Source organism: Somniosus microcephalus, unplaced genomic scaffold (genome assembly GCF_052327205.1).
Source record: "Somniosus microcephalus isolate GS21.2 unplaced genomic scaffold, FLI_Smic_1.0 unresolved_chr5, whole genome shotgun sequence".
NCBI classification, from domain to species: domain Eukaryota; kingdom Metazoa; phylum Chordata; class Chondrichthyes; order Squaliformes; family Somniosidae; genus Somniosus; species Somniosus microcephalus.
In genome coordinates, this window is record NW_028225183.1 from 44,815,075 (window position 1) to 44,829,986 (window position 14,912).

General features: G+C 44.8%; 2 protein-coding genes across 2 annotated transcripts; both read right to left on the reverse strand.

Moving 5' to 3' along the window:
- Nucleotides 1–776: 776 nt before the first annotated feature.
- LOC147088077 (histone H2AX-like) lies at nt 777–1,167 on the reverse strand. Its single transcript, XM_085977900.1, has one exon. The coding sequence runs from the start codon at nt 1,165–1,167 to the stop codon at nt 778–780; it is 390 nt and encodes a 129-aa protein (XP_085834026.1). The 3' UTR covers nt 777.
- Nucleotides 1,168–2,168: 1,001 nt separating this feature from the next.
- Nucleotides 2,169–2,582, reverse strand: LOC147088078 (histone H2B-like). Its single transcript, XM_085977901.1, has one exon. It carries the CDS (start codon nt 2,570–2,572, stop codon nt 2,198–2,200), a length of 375 nt encoding a protein of 124 aa, XP_085834027.1. The 5' UTR covers nt 2,573–2,582; the 3' UTR covers nt 2,169–2,197.
- Nucleotides 2,583–14,912: the final 12,330 nt, after the last annotated feature.

Here is a 14,912-nt window from a genome sequence, read left to right on the forward strand (position 1 = left end):
AGCAGAAACCATTTTAATTTGGAGAGAAAATACTTCTGCACCGTGTTTATGTTCAGCTTAAATCCATTGCCAAATAGTTTATTGGTCCAGCTGAAAACTCCAAAGAACCATTAAAAGCAGATGGACGCGCTCACCCGATTCCGGTGTGAACAGTGTGGTTGATCATTGATTGTGGGATAGATACTGTATCTGTCACTCTGGCTCTTGGTGCCAATGTGAGAGTCACTGCTGAATATGGGATACTGTATCTGTCACTCTCTTGTACAGTGTGGCAGTGGGATTGACAAAAGTGCCTATGATAGACAACGTCACTGCCTGTATTGTCAGTGGCAGATTGGCTGGTGAAAAACGATCGATACTGTATCTGACACTGTCTAGTACAATGTGACATTTTTAATTGTCTGGTGAGGCTACACTAGAAAGTTTATCTGTCACTCACTGGTACTGTATCAGTGTGGGATTGACAGGTGAATATAGGAAAAGCACAAGCGCTCACTCACTGGTACTGCATGTGAGTGAGGGAGTGTTCGTTCATACAGGATAGCAATTGTATCAGTCACTCTGTCTGTGTGGCAGCGTCTGATTGTCAGGTGAGTGGTGGATAGATAACTTAATGGGCAAATCTGTGAATTTCAAAGTAGAATTTAACATTTAACATGTTAAATTAGATCTGAGATAATTGTGAGCCATAGAACAGAACAGGAACCAGCCCTTTCCTGGAAACTGTGGGTGGCTCTGAGAAGAGCCTTTGGGTTATTAGATTGAATCTTGTCCGCTTTACTTGCTCTTGGAGCTGGCAGTGCTGGTTTTCTTGGGCAGCAGCACCGCCTGGATATTAGGCAGCACCCCGCCCTGAGCGATTGTCACCCCTCCCAACAGCCTGTTGAGCTCCTCGTCGTTGCGGACGGCCAGCTGCAGGTGTCTGGGGATGATGCGGGTCTTCTTGTTGTCGCGGGCCGCGTTCCCGGCCAGCTCCAGGATTTCAGCGGTCAGATACTCGAGCACAGCAGCCATGTAGACCGGGGCTCCGGCACCCACACGCTCAGCGTAGTTGCCCTTTCGGAGGAGCCTGTGAACCCGGCCCACAGGGAACTGCAGTCCGGCCCGGGATGAACGGGACTTGGCCTTGGCCCGAGCTTTACCGCCGGTTTTTGCTCTGCCAGACATTTTCACAATCAACACGGTCAGAGAAAGAATGAAAGTCTCCGCCCACATCGGCCCTTCTTATACCTTCTGGAGGAATGCAGAGAGCGTACTTGTGATTGGTCTCTCTGTGGTGAATTTCATTGGTGTTTTCCGGTGACCAATCACAGTCTGGTTTTCCCAGTAATGATAAGTGTGTGGAAATAACTGTCCCCAACAGTCAGACCGCCAACCATTTTTAAAATTCGAAAAGTCCGCCAATTATTTTCCTAAACGAGCGAATTAAGTTAATAAATATACCATTAGCCAAAGTTTTCACCATGTTTTTAAAAATTCATTTAATCTTATTTCATCTCTCCCTTGCAAAATCCAGGCTGTTACAATCAGGATTAATTTCGGGTTGAATATCGCACTTTCACGGGCGGGATTAATTCCCCATTGATTCCGTAACGGGACACATTCCAGCTCAAATTTTGTAAAAGTGAGGATTCACAGATTATCGATCGATCCTTTGCACAGGCGCTGCTGCGGGAGTGAAACCAGAAATGGGATTCCTGCTGTGAGAAAAGAGGGGCAGAGTGTTCAAACTGACCCCGTTCTAATCTCTAAGAACTCCCATTCCGGGTTGTTACAATGCAGCAAATCTCCGGTTAATAAACGGATGGACTCCCAACTGGCTTTAGAAAAATGCAAAGGTCTTGACAGAGAACGAGGTGACTGAAATAGGAATCTCACACCTAAAACAAACTTTTAATTAGTCGGCTGGCGCTGCAAATAAACGGGTCTGAGAGCAAAGGCAAAGTGCGACCAAGGACCGTGTTTGTGTTTTAGTGGGCGGGAATTGCAACATCGACGCTAAGGGCGATCCGGTCAATGAAACTGCGTATCTGAGAATTAAAACTACATCTGCAGCTGGAACTTCAAACGTTCTTAATAATTACAGTAAATTGAATCTACAAGGCGATGCGTTGTGAAGCTCTTTCAGGGAGATAGTGGGTGGCTCTTAAAAGAGCCGTTGTGTTTGGAGTTTCTTCTTTCAGGACAGCGTGGAGTTTTACTTGGAGCTGGTGTATTTGGTCACCGCCTTTGTCCCTTCCGACACGGCGTGCTTGGCCAGCTCCCCGGGCAGCAGCAGGCGCACGGCGGTCTGGATCTCCCGGGAGCTGATGGTGTGCCGCTTGTTGTAATGGGTCAGGCGGGAAGCCTCACCCGCGATGCGCTCGAAAACATCGTTCACGAACGAGTTCATGATGCTCATGGCCTTGGAGGAGATGCCGGTGTCAGGGTGAACCTGCTTCATCACTTTGTAGATGTAGATGGAGTAACTCTCCTTCCTGGACTTTCTGCGCTTCTTGCCGCCTTTCGCTGCCGGTTTAGTGACGGTTTTCTTAGCGCCCTTCTTAGCAGCTGTCTTCTTTGCGTCCACCATTCTTAAGCTAGATTTCAGCAACAAAATGATTCAAACCCACTCCGCGCTCGGAATATATAGGCAACCCCACAGTCCTATGCTAATGAGGGATGGGTGAAGGCAATGATTGTGATTGGCTGGTTAGGAATGATGTCAATTTCCATTCTTCTGCATATCTCTGATTGGCTTCTTTAGGTATCCAATCAGACTGAGTGTTTGCCACCAGTACGCCCCCTGCAAGTGCGTGTGTGACATCTGCCCATTCACCATTTCCCAGACCATCTTCCAGGGCCGCAAACACTCCTTCTGGACGGGACAGCCAGTTAGATAGACTTCCTCCAATTTGTGCACTATATTCACGCATTGCGGTGTGGTCTCCGCCACTTTAGTTCTGCATCTGCCAATCTCTAATACTGTGTGTGTGGGGATAGTTCTGTATCACTCAGTCTCTGCCGTCCTTGCGGGCTCCGTGCGTCCCAGGCAGCTAAGTGTCCTTTGTTGATTGGTGCGCTCGGCTCGTTAAGAAAAAAACATTTCACTGACTGGATTTCACTTGTTGTATTTGGTTATGTGACAAATAAAATTGAAACTGAAATAGAATTGATTTATGTAAGTATAGGAATCATTCTCAATCTCAGTCTCTGTTACGGTATGTGAGTGTGGAATCCTTTAGTTTCCTGTCCGTCACTTTTTTTTTATTCGTTCATGGGATGTGGGCATCGCTGGCAAGGACAGCATTTATTGCCCATCCCTAATTGCCCTTTGAGAAGTTTTTGGTGAGACAGGTTCTTGAACCGCTGCAGTCCGTGTGATGAAGGTACTCCCACAGTGCTGTTAGGGAGGGAGTTCCAGGATTTTGAGCCAGTGACGATGAAGGAGCGGCGATAGAATAGACAGTGCTTGATGGCTGGCGTGGACATGATGGGCCGAAGGGCCTCTTTCTGTGCTGTATAACTCTATGACTCTATGACTCTGACTAAGTGTCAGGGTGGGATTCTATCTTGTACCGTGTGTCAGTGTTGTTATTGATTCTGAATCTGTCATTTTCTGGTAGAGTGTGAGTCTGAGCTTCATTCCACATCTGCCTGTCACTAGGACGGTGTGCAAGTCTGAGATTCATTCTACATCTGTCTGTCACTGGTACTGATTGTCAGTGTGTGAGTCATTCTGTATCTGTCAGTCTCTGGTACTGTGTGTGAGTGTGGGACTCATTCTGTATCTGTCCGTCACTGGTACTGATTGTGAGTGTGTGAGTCATTCTGTATCTGTCAGTCTCTGGTACTGCTTGTGAGTGTGTGAGTCATTCTGTATCTGTCAGTCTCTGGTACTGCTTGTGAGTGTGTGAGTCATTCTGTATCTGTCAGTCTCTGGTACTGATTGTGAGTGTGCGAGTTATTCTGTATCTGTCAGTCTCTGGTACTGATTGTGAGTGTGGGACTCATTCTGTATCTGTCAGTCTCTGGTACTGCTTGTGAGTGTGGGACTCATTCTGTATCTGTCAGTCTCTGGTACTGCTTGTGAGTGTGTGAGTCATTCTGGATCTGTCAGTCTCTGGTACTGATTGTGAGTGTGTGAGTCATTCTGGATCTGTCAGTCTCTGGTACTGATTGTGAGTGTGTGAGTCATTCTGGATCTGTCAGTCTCTGGTACTGATTGTGAGTGTGTTAGTCATTCTGTATCTGTCAGTCTCTGGTACTGATTGTGAGTGTGTGAGTCATTCTGCATCTGTCAGTCTCTGGTACTGATTGTGAGTGTGTGAGTCATTCTGGATCTGTCAGTCTCTGGTACTGATTGTGAGTGTGTGAGTCATTCTGTATCTGTCAGTCTCTGGTACAGATTGTGAGTGTGTGAGTTATTCTGGATCTGTCAGTCTCTGGTACTGATTGTGAGTGTGTGAGTCACTCTGTATCTGTCAGTCTCATGTTACTGATTGTGAGTGTGTGAGTCATTCTGGATCTGTCAGTCTCTGGTACTGATTGTGAGTGTGGGACTCATTCTGTATCTGTCAGTCTCTGGTACTGATTGTGAGTGTGTGATTCATTCTGGATCTGTCAGTCTCTGGTACTGATTGTGAGTGTGTGAGTCATTCTGGATCTGTCAGTCTCTGGTACTGATTGTGAGTGTGTGAGTCATTCTGGATCTGTCAGTCTCTGGTACTGATTGTGAGTGTGTGAGTCATTCTGGATCTGTCAGTCTCTGGTACTGATTGTGAGTGTGTGAGTCATTCTGTATCTGTCAGTCTCTGGTACTGATTGTGAGTGTGTGAGTCATTCTGTATCTGTCAGTCTCTGGTACTGATTGTGAGTGTGGGAGTCATTCTGGATCTGTCAGTCTCTGGTACTGATTGTGAGTGTGGGACTCATTCTGTATCTGTCAGTCTCTGGTACTGATTGTGAGTGTGTGAGTCATTCTGTATCTGTCAGTCTCTGGTACTGATTGTGAGTGTGTGAGTCATTCTGGATCTGTCAGTCTCTGGTACTGATTGTGAGTGTGTGAGTCATTCTGGACCTGTCAGTCTCTGGTACTGATTGTGAGTGTGTGAGTCATTCTGCATCTGTCAGTCTCTGGTACTGATTGTGAGTGTGTGAGTCATTCTGGATCTGTCAGTCTCTGGTACTGATTGTGAGTGTGTGAGTCATTCTGTATCTGTCAGTCTCTGGTACAGATTGTGAGTGTGTGAGTTATTCTGGATCTGTCAGTCTCTGGTACTGATTGTGAGTGTGTGAGTCACTCTGTATCTGTCAGTCTCATGTTACTGATTGTGAGTGTGTGAGTCATTCTGGATCTGTCAGTCTCTGGTACTGATTGTGAGTGTGGGACTCATTCTGTATCTGTCAGTCTCTGGTACTGATTGTGAGTGTGTGATTCATTCTGGATCTGTCAGTCTCTGGTACTGATTGTGAGTGTGTGAGTCATTCTGGATCTGTCAGTCTCTGGTACTGATTGTGAGTGTGTGAGTCATTCTGGATCTGTCAGTCTCTGGTACTGATTGTGAGTGTGTGAGTCATTCTGGATCTGTCAGTCTCTGGTACTGATTGTGAGTGTGTGAGTCATTCTGTATCTGTCAGTCTCTGGTACTGATTGTGAGTGTGTGAGTCATTCTGTATCTGTCAGTCTCTGGTACTGATTGTGAGTGTGGGAGTCATTCTGGATCTGTCAGTCTCTGGTACTGATTGTGAGTGTGGGACTCATTCTGTATCTGTCAGTCTCTGGTACTGATTGTGAGTGTGTGAGTCATTCTGTATCTGTCAGTCTCTGGTACTGATTGTGAGTGTGTGAGTCATTCTGGATCTGTCAGTCTCTGGTACTGATTGTGAGTGTGTGAGTCATTCTGGACCTGTCAGTCTCTGGTACTGATTGTGAGTGTGTGAGACATTCTGGATCTGCCAGTCTCTGGTACTGATTGTGAGTGTGTGAGTCATTCTGTATCTCTCAGTCTCTGGTACTGATTGTGAGTGTGGGACTCATTCTGTATCTGTCAGTCTCTGGTACTGATTGTGAGTGATGAGTCATTCTGTATCTGTCAGTCTCTGGTACTGATTGTGAGTGTGTGAGTCATTCTGGATCTGTCAGTCTCTGGTACTGGATGTTAGTGTCCAATTAGTTCGGAATCAGTCTGTCTCTTGTACTGTCTTTCAGCGAAGAATTCTGCATGAATCTGCTACTCACTCGGATTATGAAAGTGGGAATCGTACTGCATCTATCAGTCTCTGCCACTTGATGTTAGTTTGAGATTCATTCCATTTCTGCTAGTACCTGGTACTGCATGTGAGTGTGGGACTAAATCTACATGTAAATCAATTGTACTGCATGTAATTGTGGCCTCATTCTGTACCTGCCAGGCCCTCTGATGCACTGTCTGTCAGTCTCTGTTCTGTATGTGTGTGCGAGAGTATTATATATCTGTCAATCTCTGGTACTGTGTGTGAGAGTGAGATTCATTTTGCACCAATCAGTCTTTAATGTGGGGTTCACTTTGTCTCTATCATTTGCTGGTACTGTGTACGAGTGTATATTAATTCTGGGTCTGTCACCGTCTGATAATCTGTGTCAGTGTGAGATTCATTCTCTTTCTCTGCCAATCTGTGCTACTGTATTTGAGTTTGAGATTTATTCTATATCTGTCATTTCCTGGTATGGCATGTGAGTTTGGGATTTATTCTGTACTGTATGCTAGATTTAGATTAATTCTGTCTCTGTCATTATCTGGTAATGTATGAGGAGAGATTGGGTCGATTAGGCTTATATTCGCTAGAGTTTAGAAGAATGAGAGGGGATCTCATTGAAACTTATAAAATTCTAACAGGACTAGACAGACTAGATGCAGGAAAGATGTTCCCGATGACAGGGGAGTTCAGAATCAGGGGTCACAGTCTAAGGATAAGGGGTAAGCCATTTAGGACTGAGCTGAGGAGGGATTGAGCTGGTGAACCTGTGGAATTCTCTGCCACACAGGGCAGTTGAGGCCAATTCATTAAATATATTCAAGGAGGAGTTGGATATATTTCTTGAGCCTAAAGGGATCAAGGGATATGGGGAAAAAGCAGAGACAGGGTACTGAAATTGGATGATTAGCCATGATCTCATTAAATGGCGGAGCGGGCTCGAGGGGCCAAATGGCCTACTCCTGCTCCAAAATCTAAGTTTCTATGTATGAGAGTGTGAGATTCATGCTGAGTATCTGTCATCTCTGATGCTGTTTGTGAATATCAGTTTAATTCTGTCTGTCACTGTCTGGTACTGTATGTAAGTGTGAGATTTATTCTGTGTGTCTGTCTCTGATACAAATGTAAGAAGTCACACAACACCAGCTTATAGTCCAACAGCTTTATTTGAAATCACAAGCTTTCAGAGCGCTGCTCCTTCGTCAGGTGAAGAGGAGAAATGCATATAGACACAGCATATATAGTCAGAGAATACTGCCAGATGATTACAGGTAATCTTTCTAACTGCCCTTTATTACACCTTGGCAGAAAGATAATCACAGCAATCAAAGGTGTGAATAGTGTCTCTGATACAGTATGTGAGTGTGAGATTTATTCTGTGTGTCTGTCTCTGATACAGTATGTGAGTGTGAGATTTATCCTGCACCTGTCAGTCTCTGACAATCTGTTTCAGTGCGGATTGATTCTGTATTAGTCAGTGTCTGATGCTCTATGTGACAGTGAGGTACATTCTGTGTCTGTCAGTTTCTGGTATTATGTTTGAGGGTGAGATTCATTCTGTATCAGACGTCTTTAATACTCTGTATCAGATTGGAATTCACTTTGTCTCAATCATTTTCTGGTTCTGTACATGAGTGTGAGATTCATTCTCTCTTTGTCAGTCTATCATTCTATACGTGAGAGTTAGATTAATTCAGTATCTGTCTGTCTCTGGTGTTGTATGAAAGTGTGGGATTCATTCGGTATATATTCTGATCCGGTCTCTGATCCAGTGTATGAGAGTTAAATTAATTCTGTATCTGTCAGTCTCTGGTACTGTGTGTGAGAGTGAGGTTCATTCCACTTGGACTGAGCCCTCACCCCATGATACCGAGAATTTGAACCCGAGTCAGCTCGCTAGGAAGGGCAGCTCGGCTCATCACTGTACCACCATCGCTCTAATTTTAAATTGAAAGCCTCTGTATTTACAGATCACTCGCCAAAGGTCTTTGGAGCTTTAGTCAGGACGAAGAACACTTGCAATCATCTTAATCTGAACGTAAACAAGATGTTCAGGTTATTTCTCTCCAATTTAAAATAGTTGCTGATGAATGGTTATCGTGTTGCAGTACAGGCTGGCAGCCAGGAGATGGCACTAACCACTAATAGTTTGGAGTGTGCGGATTGTGTCCACACATCCAGACCGCCGTGAGTCTGGTGCTGCCCGGGGAGTTGGCCAAGCACGGGGTGTCGGAAGGGACAATGCCGGAGGCCATTGCAAATACATTTCACAACGCTCTGAAACAGCATTAATTTAGTCGAATAATTCATTCGGGCCATCGTAATCACAGAACATTAATGTGAGCGCGGGTTTTTTCTGTATCTCAGTTTCTGGTATGTGAATGTGGGTTTTATTCTGTACCTGTCTATTTCTGGCATGGAACAATGGGTAAAATGCTGTAGCTCTCAGTCTCTAGTATGTTAGTGTGGGTTTATTTTGTATAGAAGTCTCTGGTGTGTGAATGCAGTTTTTAGCTGTCATAAATTAATGGAGTCAAAACGGCACAGAAGGAGGTCATTCGGTCCATCGAGTCCGTGCCGGCTATCTGAAGAGCAATCAGTCAGTCCCATTTCCCCGCTCTATCCCCGTAGCCCTGCAAGTTTATTTCCCTCAAGCGCCTATCCAGTCTCCCCTTGAATACACTGAGTGCCTCCGCTTTCACTACTTCCGTCGGCAGCGAGTAACAGGTCCTCACCAATCGCTGCGTAAAAAAGTTTTTGGTCACATCCCCTCTGTATCTCTTGCCCCAAACCTTAAATATATGTCCCCTAGTCCTTGTACCATCAACTAGTGGGACCAGCCTTATCCCGTCTAGCCTGTCCAAATCCATCATAATCTTGTTCACCTCTATCAATTCATCCCTCAACCTCCTTTGCTCTAAAGAAAACAAATCCAGCTTCTCCAACCTGTCCTTGTAGCTAAGATCCCCCATCCCGGGGACCATTCTGGTAAATCTCCTCTGCAGCCTCGCAAGTGAATCACATCCTTTATAAAGTGTGGTGACCAGAACTGGACGCAATACTCCAGTTGTGGCCTAACTAGTGCTTTATAGAGGTTTAGCATAACTTCTGTACTTTTGTACGAATACCTCTATTTATGAAGCCCAAGATCCCATATGCTTTGCTAACCACTCTCTCAAAATGTTCCCCCCCACCACCACCTTCAGAGGGATCTATGCACGTTAACTCCCAGGTCCCTCTGTCCCTGCACACTCTTTAAAACTGTGCCGTGAAGTGTATATTGCCTCTCCCTGTTCCTGCTGCCAAAATGCATCACCTCACACGTCTCTGTATTAAATTCTTTCAGATTCTGGCATGTGAGTGTGGATCTAATTTTGTATCTGTCAGTCTTTGTTGTGTGTGTGGCTTTATTCTGTATCTTTCAGTATCTGCTAAGTGAGTGGTGTTTTCATTTGTATCATTCAGACTCTGCTATGTGAGTGGGTTTTAATCAGTACCTGTCAGTTTCTTGTATGTCAGTGTCTATTTGAATCTGTATTGTCAGTTTCTGGTATGTGAGTGGGATGTTGTGCTGTACCTGTCAGTTACTGGTATGACAGTGTTTTTTTCCCTCTACCTGCCAGCTTCAGGTAAGTTAGTGAAATTTTGTTCTGTACCTGTCTATTTCTGGTATGTGAGTGGGATTTTGTCCTGTACCTGTCAGTTTCTGGTATGTGAGTGTGGTGTTGTCCTATACCTGTCAGTTTCTGGTATGTGAGTGGGGTTTTGCTCTGCACCTGTCAGTTTCTGGTATGTTAGTGGGATTTTGCCCTGTACTTGTCAGATTCTGGTATTTTAGTGGGATTTTGCCCTGTTCTTGTCAGTTTCTGGTATGTGAATGGCGTTTTGTCCCGTACATGTCAGCTTCTAGTATGTGAGTGGGGTTTTGTCCAGTACCTGTCAGTTTCTGGTATGTGAGTGGTATTTTGCCCTGTACTTGTCAGTTTCTGGTATGTGAGTGGTATTTTGCCCTGTACTTGTCAGTTTCTGGTATGTGAGTTGTATTTTGCCCTGTACTTGTCAGTTTCTGGTATGTGAGTGTGGTTATTTCCTGTACCTGTCAGTTTCTGGTACGTGAGTGTTGTATTGTCCTGTACCTGTTGGAAAGTGTGAGGTTATGCACTTTGGCAGAAAAATCAAAGAGCAAGTTATTATCTAAATGGAGAGAAACTGCAAAGTGCTACAGTACAAAGGGATCTGGGGGTTCTGGTGCATGAAACACAATAATTAGTATGCAGGTGCAGCAGGTGATCAGGAAGGCCAATGGAATCTTGGCTTTTATTGCAAGGGGGATGGAGTATTAAAACAGGAAAGTCTTGCTGCAGTTATACAGGGCATTGGTGAGGCCACACCTGGAATACTGCGTGCAGTTTTGGTTTCCATATTTAAGAAAAGATATACTTGCTCTCGAGGCGGTTCAAAGAAGGTTCACTCGATTGATTCTGGAGATGAGGGGGTTGACGTATGAGGAAAGGTTGAGTAGGTTGGGACTCTACTCATTGGAGTTCAGAAGAATGAGAGGCGATCTTATCGAAATATATAAGATTGTGAGGGGCCTTGATCGGATGGATGCGGGGAGGATGTTTCCACTGACGGGTGAGACTAGAACTAGGGGGCATTATCAAAGTATAAGTGGCTGCGCTTTCAAAACTGAGATGAGGAGAAACTTCTTCACTCCGAGGGTAGTAAATCTATCGAATTTGCTACCCCAGAGAGGTGTGGAAGCTGCAACATTGAATAAATTTAAAATGGAGATAGACAGTTTCCTAGCACATAAGGGAATTAGGGGTTACGGGGAGAGGGCAGGGAAGTGGACGTGAGTCTAGATTCAGATCAGCCATGATCCTATTGAATGGCGGAGCAGGCCCGAGTGGCCGTACGGCCTACACCTGCTCTCACTTCCTATGTTCTTATGTACCTGTCAGTTTCTGGTTTGTGAGTGTGGTTATATCAAGTACCTGTCAGTTTCTGGTTTGTGAGTGTGGTTATATCCTGTACCTCTAAATTTCTGGTAAGTGAGTGTGTTTTATCCTGTGCCTGTCAGCTTCTGGTATGTGAGTTGGGTTTTGTCCTGTACCTGTCAGTTTCTGGTATGTGAGTGTGATTTTACGCTGTACCTGTCAGTTTCTGGTATGTGAGTTGGGTTTTGTCCTGTACCTGTCAGTTTCTGGTATCTGAGTGGGGTTTTGTCCTGTACCTGTCAATTTCTGCTATGTGAATGGGTTTCTGTCCTGTACCTGTCAGTTTCTGGTATCTGTGTGGATTTTGTTCTGTACCTGTCTGATTATTGTATGTTTGTGCGGGTTTTGTGCTGTAGCTCTCAGTTTGTGTTATATGAGTAAAGGTTTTATTCAGTACAGTACCAGCCAGTTCCTGGTAAGGGAGTGTAGATTTTAGTCATTATCCGTCACTCTCTGGGATATGAGTGTGAGTTTTACCCCATTTCTACACATCTCTAGGATGTGCGTGTGAATTTTACTCTCTATCTGTCAGACTCTGGGATGTGAGTGCGGTTTTATTCTCTATCTGTCAGTTTCTGGTATGTGTGTGTGGGTTTTTTATGTATCTGTCAATCTCTATTACATGAATGTGGGTTTTACTCTGTGTCTGTCAGTCACTGCTGTGTGAGGTTGTGTTTGACTCTACAGCTTTCAATCTCTGGGATGTGAGAGAAGATTTATTTCTGTTAATATAATCTCTGGAATGTGCATGCGGATTTTCCTCTGTAACTGTCAGATTCTGTCTGAATTTGTGTTTTATTCAAGTGTGTGAGTGTGGATTTCACTCTGGATCTGTCATTAACCGGGATGCAAGTGTAGGTTTTATCTGTACCTTTCAGTTTCTGGTGAATGACTGGATTTCACTCTCTACCTGTCTGTATCTGGTATGTGAGTGTAAGTTTCTGTTTATCTGTCTGTGTGTAGTCTGGGAGTGTGGATTTTAATCTGTGACCTTCTACCTCTGTTGTGGGTGTGTGGGTTTTCCTCTGCATCTGTCAGTCATCAATCTGTTACTGGAAGTGATTATGTTTCATTCTCAATCTGTCGTTCTGTGAGTGATAATGTACTTACTGTGTGTGAGAAGGAGCTGCCTGCAATGCTCCTTCTGTTCAGGTTGGAGCAATTATCTCATTTATTCTGCCTCACTGAAGTATCTTGCTACGAGAATAATAATATGAGAACAATATTAGTTATAAGTTATGGACAGCTGCGGGTAGAATATAAAAGTGATGTTATAATTAATGTGTCTATTTATAATAAAGTAAAGTACCTGGAGAGAAGAAACCGTGATACTAACAGTGTCATTGTCTGACCTCACTGCAGTACAGCGGCACTCAGATTCTCTACACCAGCTGTGTAGGACGGTTCTATAGTAAGTTATCAGCATCCAGACACAACCCAAAGCCAGCACCGGACCATGAATGGGACCACCCTATTGGCACAGTCCAGGTTTTTATCTCCCATTCCCATGGAACTGTGATGAAATATTCCATTCATCACTGCCTGTGACTGTGGTTGGTTTCAGGTTCCCCCTTACCATTGTATTGCCTGTGACTGTGGTTGGTTTCAGGTTTCTCCTCACCATTGTATTGTGTATTGGAATGTATGGAATGTGTTGTGTGTAGGGCTCCGCCCATACCTGGCCTCTATGTAAGCCAGCTCAGTCTGGCCTCACAGCCAGTACTGCAGACCTCCAGGGAAGATACCTCTCTCCACTTCTAAGTTAATAAAAGCCTTGTTTTGTTTCGCTAACATCGAGTCTCGGGATTATTGAGGCACATCAGGAATTACCTGTACATTTCAAGGATGGCTTACTGGAATATAACCACAGGTACCTGGGCTGTACAAAAATTGATTTTAATCTATCGAAAACGAGTTGAGGGCCTGAGTAGTTAACAGAATGTCTCAGAACTCGAGAATGGCCTCTCCCTTCCCCCACTCACTCCATGTTCCAGAACTACTTCCTGTTCCACTCTGCCTCTTTCAATCAGTTTCCCGACTGCTGCTGAATTTATCCTGAACCAAAACCATTCTGCGGACACAGACCCAATGTGATGTGCTGTTGTTTGCTCCCTTATTCCCTGATGTGTTCAACGATCATCAGCCGAGCACAGAGGAAACGGCCCCCGCTGGCAGAGCTGGGGGAGGGGAGCCCGCATGGTGCTTCCTGTCACTTTAAACACTGTGCGGGGAGAGGGGGAGGAGCAGACTTCTGTTTAGAGTGCAAGCGCAGTGTTTGCGTCTCTTTCGTGTAGAATTAAAATATTTCGCTGTGTGAGAAACGCCCTGCTCCTTGTGAGATCCCCAAGTGGATTATTCCCGCAGGATTTGTAAATTGTCCAATTAAGAAACGCCTATCCAGTCTCCCCTTGAAAACATTGCGTGTCTCCGCTTTCACCACTTCTGTCGGCTGCGAGTTCCAGGTCCTCACCAATCACTGTGTAAAAAAGCTTTTGGTCACATCCCCCCTGTATCTCTTCTCCAAAACCTTAAATCTGTCTCCCCTAGTCCTTGTATCATCAACTAGTGGGAACAGCCTTTCCCCGTCTAGCCTGTCATAATTCATCATAATCTTGTACACCTCCATCAAATCACACCACATCCACCTTTGCTCTAATGAAAACAAATCCAGCTTCTCCAACCTGTCCTTGTAGCTAAGATCCGCGATCCCCGGAACCATTCTGGTAAATCTCCTCTGCACCCTCTCAAGGGCCTTCACAATCTTCCTAAAGTGCGGTGACCAGAACTGGATGCAGTCCTCCAGTTGTGGACTAACCAGGGTTTTATAAAGGTTCAGCATAACTTCTCTACTATTGTACTCAATACCTCTATATATGAAGCCCAAGATCCCATATGCATTGCTAACCACTCTCTCAAAATGTCCCCCCACCTTCAGAGGGACCAATGCACATTAACTCCCAGGTCCCTCTGACCCTGCACACTCTTTAAAACTGTCTCATTAAGTGTATATTGCCTCTCTCTATTCCTGCTCCCAAAATGCCTCACCTCCCACTTCTCTGTATTAAATTCTTTCAGTTTCTGGTATGTGAGTGTGGATTTTACCCTATACCTGTGAGTTTCTGGTATGTGAGTGTGGATTTCACTCTGTACCTGTCAGTCTCTGGTATGTGAGTGTGGATTTCACTCTGTACCTGTCAGTCTCTGGTATGTGAGTGTGGATTTTACCCTATACCTGTGAGTTTCTGGTATGTGAGTGTGGATTTCACTCTGTACCTGTCAGTCTCTGGTATGTGAGTGTGGATTTTACCCTATACCTGTGAGTTTCTGGTATGTGAGTATGGATTTCACTCTGTACCTGTCAGTCTCTGGTATGTGAGTGTGGATTTTACCCTATACCTGTGAGTTTCTGGTATGTGAGTATGGATTTCACTCTGTACCTGTCAGTTTCTGTTATGTGAGTGTGGATTTTACCCTATACCTGTGAGTTTCTGGTATGTGAGTGTGGATTTCACTCTGTACCTGTCAGTCTCTGGTATGGGAGTGTGGATTTTACCCTATACCTGTGAGTTTCTGGTATGTGAGTATGGATTTCACTCTGTACCTGTCAGTCTCTGGTATGTGAGTGTGGATTTTACCCTATACCTGCGAGTTTCTGGTATGTGAGTATGGATTTCACTCTGTACCTGTCAGTCTCTG

What these genes read in the sequence shown, in the direction of transcription:
- LOC147088077 (XM_085977900.1), bottom strand. Translation starts at nt 1,167, where the DNA reads ATGTCTGGCAGAGCAAAAACCGGCGGTAAAGCTCGGGCCAAGGCCAAG.
- LOC147088078 (XM_085977901.1), bottom strand. Translation starts at nt 2,572, where the DNA reads ATGGTGGACGCAAAGAAGACAGCTGCTAAGAAGGGCGCTAAGAAAACC.